Here is a 10,046-nt window from a genome sequence, read left to right on the forward strand (position 1 = left end):
TCCACACCACCGGGGCCATGGTGATGCATGATGCAGCCCCAGCCCCGGGGGGCTCCGTCGGGCAGCGCACCGGGCCAGGGCTCCCTGAAGCCTCCGGGCAGGCCCGGCTCCAGCCCGGGCAGGGATCCCGGAGGCAGGGGTGTGAATCCCGTGTCCGCGGGAGGATGCAGTTTGGCAAGGCAGCAGCAGCGGGGCTGCAGCCAGCTCCCACTCTGCTCCCAGCTGCTTTGGGTGAGGTGGGCGTGTGTCACCTCTCAGGCGAGGCAGGTCGGGGCACTTCCCTTGAGCGGCCAGGTATGCTTGGATCAGTGACCACAACAGGCTGAAAAGGTTAAAAAAATATTTATTGATATACTAAAAAACAGCAGTGGAAAAGTTATACAAAAGACCTGCCTGACATACCATCTCCTAGTGTTTTCCTGCAAAATAAATTAGAAGCAGCCTAGAGGTCTCAAGTCTAAACTAGCATTAACATCCAAAAGTACTAGAAAACACCTATCACAAAATGCAAGCAAGTCAACACTAGGGTCACGGAAAAAGCCSTGGTGGGAACACCCGGCAGGAGCAGTGACCAGGCAGCTCAGGCAGCCCCTCGTTAACATGCGGGCTGGGCGGCTGTCCTGGTCCAACAAAGAACTTCAGATTTCCCAGGGTAATAACATCTCCAACTTTTGTTCTCTGAAAATAAAAGCAAACAAACAGCTGTAGTTTAAAGCAATTATAAGTGTCATACAGGAACGATTTGGCTCTCTCTTTAATTAAAACATACAAATCAGACCAGTGACTGGCACAAGTTACAAGAACAATTGTTTGTTTTCACCCATCCCTCAATTTCTTTCAGTAAAAACCTCTCTCCAGCTCCAGAGCCCTTCACACCCAGATGAGAAACTCAAAGCAAAACAACCCCCCAACCATCCCCATTCCTCCACAAACTCCAGTTTTTTTGGTACAAAATATATATATAAAAATATACTAAACTTCTAAGGAAGATGACTGAATTGGCCACCTCTTCCAGTCCAATGGAAAACAACAAGTATACTTAACCAGATTATGCCTGGAGAAAATATCCATTCAATATACAAATACTGCAGGACTTTCCACGTCGGAAACCCCTTAGAAAATGACAAGTGACAAACCTTTAATTGGCTGTTTGACATACAACTAAACACTCAAACCCATAGCAGCAAAATAAAAAATAAAAAAGGTAGACCTTGAATACTAATGGTATTGACTGGTAAACACAGTTCGCACCAGCTTTCAATCTCTGTCCACAAAAGACTGCATTAAGTTACTCGCATAATGTGCCTTTGAGAGGCAAACTTCAGCATGAAGCTTTCACTTAAACACACACCAGAGATGCTGGGAGATCCTGAAACATGAGATTGGAAAGGAGACTGGGGAAGGACAAGATGAGATGAAGTTTAGTAAAATTTCTGGATTATAATTTTCACCATCCTTAAAACTTTGGAATCAAACCAGCTGGTTAACAGAAAGGCACAATAGCAAGAGTGGGTAACAGCAGAGCCCTTCTGCCACTGAGAGAGGAAACGTCTGTGAGCGGTGGGTGATGAAGAACAAAGCCACTCGCTGCTGGGATGTTCGGCCTTCTGGGCGCAAGCCGAGGGCCCTGGGAAACCAGTTTGGCCCTGAACAAGCCACCAAATGGAAAAACATGCTTGAGTTTTCACAGGGTGCTCTAGAAGGAGCAGCCTTCTCAGAGCTAGCCTGCAGTGAACGCAACACATCTGCAGCGCCAAGCACCAGGAGCACAGGGCTTCCCATGGAGCGCTGTGGCCCAGCAGGCTGGCCAAGATCCCTTGTACTCTGACAGCTCAGCCATGTGTCCCTCCACCATCGCATCTTGTTTCCATCACTCTTTCTGGACTCTCGAGGCCTGACCCTTTCCAAGACCATCCTCAAAGGCTTTTTTCTTCAACGACCACTTCGATGAGTTTCTTCGATGCACCAGCCCCTGCATTCTATTCTCAGCAATAGCATCCCTGCCGAGCCGGCTTCTTCTCCATGAGTATTTGACCAGCTGCCTGCAGTGCTGAAGCAGGGCTCTGCAGGACTGCTGGGTGCCACACTGAGGACCAGGAGTGCCTCTCCCCATCAGTGTCACAGCTGCCTGCAGGACCCCATGACCACTCAGCTTTGCATAGGCACAAACCTGTCATGGGACCAATGCCACAGACAAGCCTGAAATAAGGACAGTTCCAAAAGGCACATTGTCATTTAGTTTGGATTTGTAAAGGCCAACTAGCAAATATTTGGTGTATGGGGAAGAGAGCCAGGCATTACCTCCGAGAACCCATCAGTCCCTTCGTTCTTCTTTGCAGATGCTCACATCTTCAGCACAAGAGTACATCTAGCAAAGGCCATGCCTAGAGCACTCWTTTCTGCAACCACAGGCTAACATTTCCTGGGACTTCTCAAAGCAACAGTATTTCATTTGGTAAAGTTAAAAACTACAAGGTAAACAAGCAATATATATGTGACATTTTGGCACCATGGAGTTCCTTTGTGAACCTCTTTCATGGACAATGCTCACTTCTTTCCACATGGCCCTTTGCCTCACAAAGCAAAGCACAGCACATTTGTGGGAAATGCAGCTAGCTGCAGACTCAAAGCTGCACAAGTCCTTTTGCAGGCAACTTGATGCAAATCCCTCTAGCCCCAAGCGGGCTGACACAGTGGTGAAGTGACATTCAAGGCTGTGTGGCAGCACAAGAGAAGAACTGAAGATTTCCAAGTAGTCTACACAGACRTTGCTCAAAGGCAAAAATACACCCCCACCGCCAAATCGAAGGCATGCTGTCATCTCATGCAGGCCCCCATACTTAGGCTCCATAAGAGGACAAAACCAAAGCCACGACCAACAGGAAGGCTTCAAAATAAATATAAAATCTAAGTGAAACTATTTCTAGATCACAYGAGTCTTTTCTGGCAATGGCTGCAGCTCAGGGAACAACCACTCCTTTAACAACCAAACGGCAGATGCAACCTTTGCTGGTTTTTCGTTCTACCTGAGAATTGCACTGCCACCAGCCAGCAGCTTGGGAGGCAGTGTTTCAAATATCAGTGAAGTGTCTGATGGGGGGTTAAGAAATATGTGAACCCCTAGTTTGATCCATTTACCTTGCTGCTTTGCTGTGTACCAGTACTACAAGTGCCTCAGACTGTGGCAAAATAAGATGTCCTTGTGCCAGATCAGTGAGCAAGAAAGCAAATGATCCACATGGAAGCAGTACCTAAATATGCAGACACACTGGGCAGCCACCCCAGGAGACACTTACAGCACAGACCTTAGGAGGCACTTCCAAATTATGTATCCAGAGCGACCTGACAGATTGCACACATTTTCTCTTCTCTGAAAAAGGAGCTGAGCATTAACAGAAATAAAAGAAAATGACCTCAAATGCTACTGAACTTTGCCTGAACTAGTRCTGTTAATTTTGGCTTGTAAGAGTAATCTATAATAGGGGAAAAGACCTCAGTAAAAATTATTGGTTGCAATTACAAGCCAAAATTAACAACCCTGCTGCTGGCACAGGATGGAAAGACAAATGAGAATGGCTGCAGAAGGCCCGGTTGTTCCTCAGGGAATGGGCTGAGGGTGGGAGCCTCAGGCGATTCCTGCTGCTGCTGGGGCGGGCCCTTCCCAAGGCCTTTGTTTCTGCTCCGGCCTCTGCTCCCAGTCCCTTTCCCACTGCTCCAGACAACCTGTGCAGGTGTTGTCCTCTACTAGCTTCGGAATCCTCCAGTTGGAGAAAAAAGTGGGCGATCAGCATAACTGAAACCCAGTAAGCGGCCAAAGCACACGACTTGCCTGCAGTGTTGAAACCAGCTGGACCACACAGGGGGCCCCAGCCTGCCAGCAACAGGGGCTCAGTGACCCCCACCCTCATCTCTCCACAAACTTTGATTTTTAGCTGAACTTCAGCACTAACCTCACAGACAACTGCAAGATAGAGCAGCAGCCTGTTCACCATTAGAAGCATTTGCATGTTCTGCAGGACCTTTAAAAAAAGCCCCCAAACATAGTCCCTAAACTGGTCCCTACAAGTGCCTGGAAACTGCTAAATGTGAAGGTAAAATGGTAGTGGTGCTGGGACAAGGCAGAGGAGTGGCTCTGAGGCTCACTGGGCTGTACAACAATTAATCTTCTGGACTCGGATTTCTCTTTCATCTGAAAGCCAAGTCACTGCAAAGAAAGCAGCAGCTCGCCCTGGCTCCCACCCTTGCCAAGTGAAGACCGGCTCTGGGTGGTAAGGAGATATCTCTTGCCAGTCCCCTACTGCTCTGCGAGAGATGCACTTGATGCCCTGTCTCATCTGTGGCATCCAGGAGTCAGTCTTTCTGAGACAGYGAGGGCTGAGTTTATTTCCCTCCTTCCAAAAAAGCTGATTTTAAAAAAATGTAAACAATATATCTCTATCAGCTGGAAATCACAACAGAAATGTTGTGGTCTTCATCATTGGAACTGACCTAGCCCAGGAGGGTGGCTGGGCTTAATGTACCCTGAAAACCCTCCATACTACAGCTACCACCCCCAGCAGACCTCCATATGCAGGGGACATTGGCTGTCTCATTTGGATTGACTTGTGACTGTCCTAATGGCTTATGGACAACTTCATGGAGAGTATAGAGGAAAGAAACAGAACTCCTTTTTTCTTCTGAGTATAAGCCTGTGACATAGCATCTCCACACCTCTCTCTACTGCCAGAGAGCTGCAAACCTTGTCTTCTGCCATTTCAAGCTCTAAAGCAAAGAAAACCATGTACAGTGAAACCTGGCTCAAAACTTGCCAGCCTGTCACCTCCCAGCAGCACAAGCACCTCTGTTGCTGGGAGGTGGCTTAACTATACCCCATGCAGGGGGGGCACCTACTCTATAAAGGAGGAAGAAGAAAAAAGCGGGGAGGAATCCATCTCGTTAACTAGCAGTTCTGAACAGGTTTCACTGTAGCTTTTTTCTTAAGCTGCCTGAACACAAGTTGCAATAGGTCTCAAGCGATCTCCACAGATGCTACAGACAGTGTCTAAGACGGCACTGGCTGCAGCACAGGACACCTCATTGCAGAATACAAAGGCACTGCTCCCAGCCAGCTGCTGAGAGGGGCAGGGGAGGATTTCCACCTCTGCACTCACTTGCTTTCACTTAAAGAAAGAAAAAAAATGATGARAGAGATGGGCAAAGCTAAGGGAGAGGCTGGAGGAACCTTCCCCCTCTTCTTACACTCCCTGGTTCAGTATTGCCGTAGGTTGAAAAACCCCACGCTGGTAGGGGACTCCTTGACTGTCACTGTGATCAGGTTAGCTGTGACATCTGTGACAAAGACGTGCTCGATGAGGCTGCGGGTGGGTTTCCAGTCCTGGCTGGTCTGGATCGAAACAGACATGTTCTGACCCACACCAGGGAAGGAAGCAGAATCCCGATCGGAGTCTGAGCTGGTCTCTTCACCTGTGCTCATTTCAGAAAGGGCTCCTGGCTTGCGGTTCTCCGAGGTTGTGTGCCCCTCTTGCATACCAGCTGCACCACTTTTGGTCGAGTCTCTTTCGCCAGCGGCTGCCCTGTGCACTTGCTTGTCACTCTTGCAGCTGTCCCCCCCTGAGCGCACTCCGGTGCTTGTAACATTCAATCCGGAACCCGCTCCACCACCCTTCCCRATGGCAGCACCCGTGCTCGCAGCTGTGCTGCCAGAGCTTTTGGACAGAGCGTTGCAAACATGACGAGAGAGGCTGCTTCCGCCTGCTGGATTCTGCCCATTTTTGACACTCTGCAAGTTTAAAGCTTGAAGGTTCAACTCCTGACTGGATGCCAACTGGCTACCAGGAACAGATGAATTCACAGGAGTCTTGCTGCCATTGTGTAGCATCTGGGCTCCTGCAGCAAACCCTGATTTCTGGTCCCCCCCAGCACTGCTGCTAGGACCCTTAGCAGTTTTGGGTCCCTGTATGTTCAGTCCGAGCTCCCCAGATACTTTCTGGTTCCTCATTTTTAAGTCCAACCCTAAGCCGCTCTTATTTGATGCCTGTGACTTCAGGGCCAGCCTGCCCAAAGGTGAGGTCTCTGCTGAGTTCTGGTTTTGGGACATCCTGTTCATGTAGTGCACGATAGAGCTCTGCCAGCTGATGGCCCGGCTTGGGCTCGTGGAACCACTCTTCATCACGTTGGGAAGGTTTTCCGCAGAGGACGCAGAGCTCAGTCCGGCCAGAGTGCCTGGGGCTTCCTTCAGCATGGCRATCCCTGAGCCCTGTGCGCTGTGCTGGGGCTGCAGTTTCCCCATCAATTTGGCACTGCCTCCTGCCTCCTTCCTGGATGTTTTTAGCACCTTTGTCAGGTTCACAGTCCGTCGAGCTGCTTTCTGCTCTGGGGGAAGAGGTTTCCGTCCACGCTTCTTTCTGGAAGTGTCTTTCATTTCTGGCTTTGCAACCAGGATCTGCGCTTTCTTCTGAGGTACTGGGTGAGTCTCTCTGCCTCGAGGACCTCTCTTTGCTTCCAGGTCACTTTCATCCTCTTCTTCAGAGGAAGAAGAAGAGGAGGATGTTGAGGAAGAGGAACTACTTGATTTAGTTTTTGGAGGCATCTCTGGTTCCTGTGAAGCAATAAAGAGGGAATAGAACAAGAGTTAACAGAAATTATCTAAGAACAGTCACGGGCATTGCAAATTTTTCAACTTTGCCAGGCCAGCTGCCTCAGACAAATGCACAGCCTATTTCCATGCGTTCTCTGATCTGCCAGTCCTAGATGGTATGTGATTTCTGCCTTAGAATGATTTAGGGAGCATGTGCTACAAAACAGAAAAGGTTTAAATACCACGTGGAACTGCGGTGCCATGGAACACTTTTATTTCCTTTTACACCATTGCCAGATGAACAATGAAGAAAAGTCTTCCTTGCTAGCCTCCTCCTCCACCTACTCATCACTTCAGCCTTCTAAACTGGGGTCTCCGAAGATTTAGCAGCCACAATGCTGTGTCGTAAGACATGAGCTCACTGGCGCCTTTCAAGGTAAGAACCTGTCAAGAGCAGCCACTGCTGTGGATTCCCATTACCTCCAGGACTTACCACATGTTTCCGGGGCCTGCCTCTGGGTCGCTTGCCTCTCTTCCGGTTCTGCACCTCTTTTTCGTGTTCCCTGGAAAAACACTGATTAAGGACAATGCTTGCAGGAAAAAAACAATACAGCCTAGTTCCTCTCTTTCTTCTGTCTTTGGGAACAGACCTTGCTGGGGGTGCTGTAGGCTCAGCTCTCATCTGAGCAGCAGCATGTATGCATGTGTTGGCAGGTGTCCTGTGACTTCTATCAACATATGACAATCTTACAGGCTTCAAGCACATCGCTTACTTAAACCCCTGCTGTTTGTTATGGGTATACTGTGTTTAAGTGCAGTAGAAGGGCTACTGAGCCCCAAGAACTCTACTGAAACCAGAAGACTTGCCCAGTTAAATCCCTCCCCACATGATACCTGGACCATTTATCCTGAAGTAACAACTGCAGGCCACTGGTGTAGAAACTGTTAGTAAAGATGATGTGTGAAGTTTTTATAGCAGCCAATCTGGCCAGCACAGCAGCAGCTGTCATCCTCTGCAGTGCCCCACAAGAAACCAAACTAGCTGAATAGACATCCTTGCAGTAGGACTGAGCTCCTGGGAAAGCACGGAGGCATGGGGGCAGTATTTGTCCCTCCCACAACCATTTCCAAGCTTTTGAGGCCACATATAACTGCCAATACTTAAAGTTTCTCCAATTGCTGTGCACCTTAGCAGAAGGCTTTTGAACAAAAATACCACAAGGCTGCCATTGTGATTTGAGAAGCATTGCTCTGCTAGACGACCTGCTGCAGACTGGAAGACTCGGAAAGGCCCTGAATGTGATGCAATGTAAGAAAAAGAACCATGAACTGAGAGAAGGATTATAAAAATTGTGGTTTTAGAACAAATATCTGAACGTCAGGGTTTTCAGCTGGTTCAACAAGCAAGCATTTACCCTGATACGCTGGAGGAGAGAGGAACAAGAAAAATTTCTTGCATAAAGCATGAGATTGAACTGTGTAGGTGATTGAAATATATTTACTAAACTGCTAGCAGAGGCAAAAATCATTTGCCAGGCAAGACCTTCCCAATGGTTATTCTAGTCCTGGTGCCTTTGTTTCACTGGCAGCCAGTAACAGGCCTTGGAAAGATAAGTATCGATTTTTGAAATACAGCTACTGAGAGCAACTTCCTGATCTGCTCCCTCCCAGCCTTCACTCTGCAATGGTCAGGGAAACCGAGGTGGTTCTGGCAGTGAAGAGAGAGTGGTTTGTTTGCACAAGAACATCCCACAGCAAGGAGTTTCCAGTGGTCTGAAATACATTAGACAACTCTTTACCTGTCTTGAACCAGTGGCTTTCCCAATTCACAGTGAAAATGGCAATGTTTCTGGATGGAAACAATGGAAACAGGAARACAGAAGCATCTGGATTGTCCCTGGTAAGCCATTCATTATTTACACACTTTTAGAGCTATGCTTCCCCTTCTGCTCAGAGTCAAAAGTCTTATAGCCTCTGTGCAGAGGAAAAACAAATGCACTCTGTAAACTCAACACTTTCTTTCTTTCCACTGGGTTCATTTTACCTCTTCTTCATCTCTTGTTTTGGATGTGGCAGCTCAGGCTGACAGCCATACAGAGCCCAAGGTGATCATATGGAAAATGTTTTCAGGTCACTATACTATTTCATAATTCTCTATTTAAAAATGAAAGTGTTAAGCTATAATACATATGGCTAATTAAACATTGTGCTGTCTGCAATAACCGCCAGATCCCAATCTTGAAAAAATAGATCCAGAAATGAGTTATAATTAAATCCTATCGTAAACTTTAATGATTTTGTTAATCTGGAGCCAAAATATTTAGCAGAACTGTGCCTAATGTAGCCAGCTGGCTACTTTTTTTTTTAATCTCCATGCGTGATTCCTAGTCTGTAATAACTGTAGAACAATTGCAGTTCTCAACTCAGCTCCATGCAGTACTCTGAGCTCTTACAGAGGACACCATTTTCTCCCACCCATTACTTCCTCATCACTTTCTTGGCTATGTTCTCCACAAATATGTTTTGGTTCCTTTTCAAGCCCACCATCTCTGTCTCCCTACCTGGGCATATGGTCACCCCCCAACTGCAGTCAAGGTGCCGACTGCTTGATGGGGAAYGAGATACTTCTAAAAGTTTCTGCTAAGCACTAGTGCACTCACATTGTACAATGAGTGCAAAAGTASATTGTGCAGGACCATAAATTCTTCCTGTTTACACAGCCCGGGGAGCGATGGCCCTAGGTGGACCTGAACTGTAATTTCAAGAGGTGAACAAAAGAGATGGCCACAAAGGAGACGGCACACTTCACTCTGTTGTTTCCAGCACTTCCACTACACAAGCAACCAATTAGAAGTTAATTGACTTTATAATTTGTTTAGAAATTTATAGTTTGCTCACTTCTTTTGGAAAGCGAGGAGGAGCCTTGGATCAAGAATGTTCTCTTCAGGTTCCCAGCTGTTGTGCCTGGAACAGAGGACAGGGACTAGCAGGGAGCGGCAGCGGCTCTCCCGGCCGGCCTGGCTCTCCCGGCCGGCCCCCTCCCCTGCTAGCTCCGGTACCAGACGGAGCATCGGGGAGTTCATCCAAGGACGAACGGGCCGTTTTCGCGGCGCGGCTCGGGGGGCGGCTCGGCGAGGACACGACGCCGGGCCCCGCGCTCCCCTCGGCGGCGGCAGCGATGGGGACGGACGCGGCGGGACGCGGCGCCCCAGGGGACCGGAGCTCCCGCAGCCGCAGGCGCCGGTAAACGCCGGTGAAGGAGCACCGCGGGGCGGAAAGGGAAAGGGGCCCGCGAGGAGCGCAGGTAGGGGCGGCCGTCGGGGGGCCGGGCCGGGCGCCGCCGCGCGAGGCGAGCCCCGCGCGTCCCGGGGGAGCTCCGGTTTCAGCGGGCGGGCGAGGGGCGGCGGGACCGGTGGCTGCCCGCGGAGGGGGGCCGGGAGCAGGGGGCAGCCGGCCCGTAGTGGGGAGC

The 10,046-nt window shown here is 49.1% G+C and overlaps 1 protein-coding gene across 1 annotated transcript; it reads right to left on the minus strand.

Moving 5' to 3' along the window:
• Positions 1-326: 326 nt before the first annotated feature.
• CBX2 (chromobox 2) lies at positions 327-9,738 on the minus strand. The gene is made up of 3 exons (XM_085311935.1): positions 9,476-9,738; positions 7,071-7,140; positions 327-6,598 (listed from the first exon to the last, which is right to left on the minus strand). Exons 1-3 carry the CDS (start codon positions 9,658-9,660, stop codon positions 5,249-5,251), a joined length of 1,605 nt encoding a protein of 534 aa, XP_085168061.1. The 5' UTR covers positions 9,661-9,738; the 3' UTR covers positions 327-5,248.
• Between the last annotated feature and the right edge of the window lie 308 nt (positions 9,739-10,046).

Source organism: Rhea americana, unplaced genomic scaffold (assembly GCF_003343005.1).
Source record: "Rhea americana isolate MKP2758 unplaced genomic scaffold, rheAme1 scaffold_351, whole genome shotgun sequence".
In the NCBI taxonomy this organism is placed as follows: Eukaryota; Metazoa; Chordata; class Aves; order Rheiformes; family Rheidae; genus Rhea; species Rhea americana.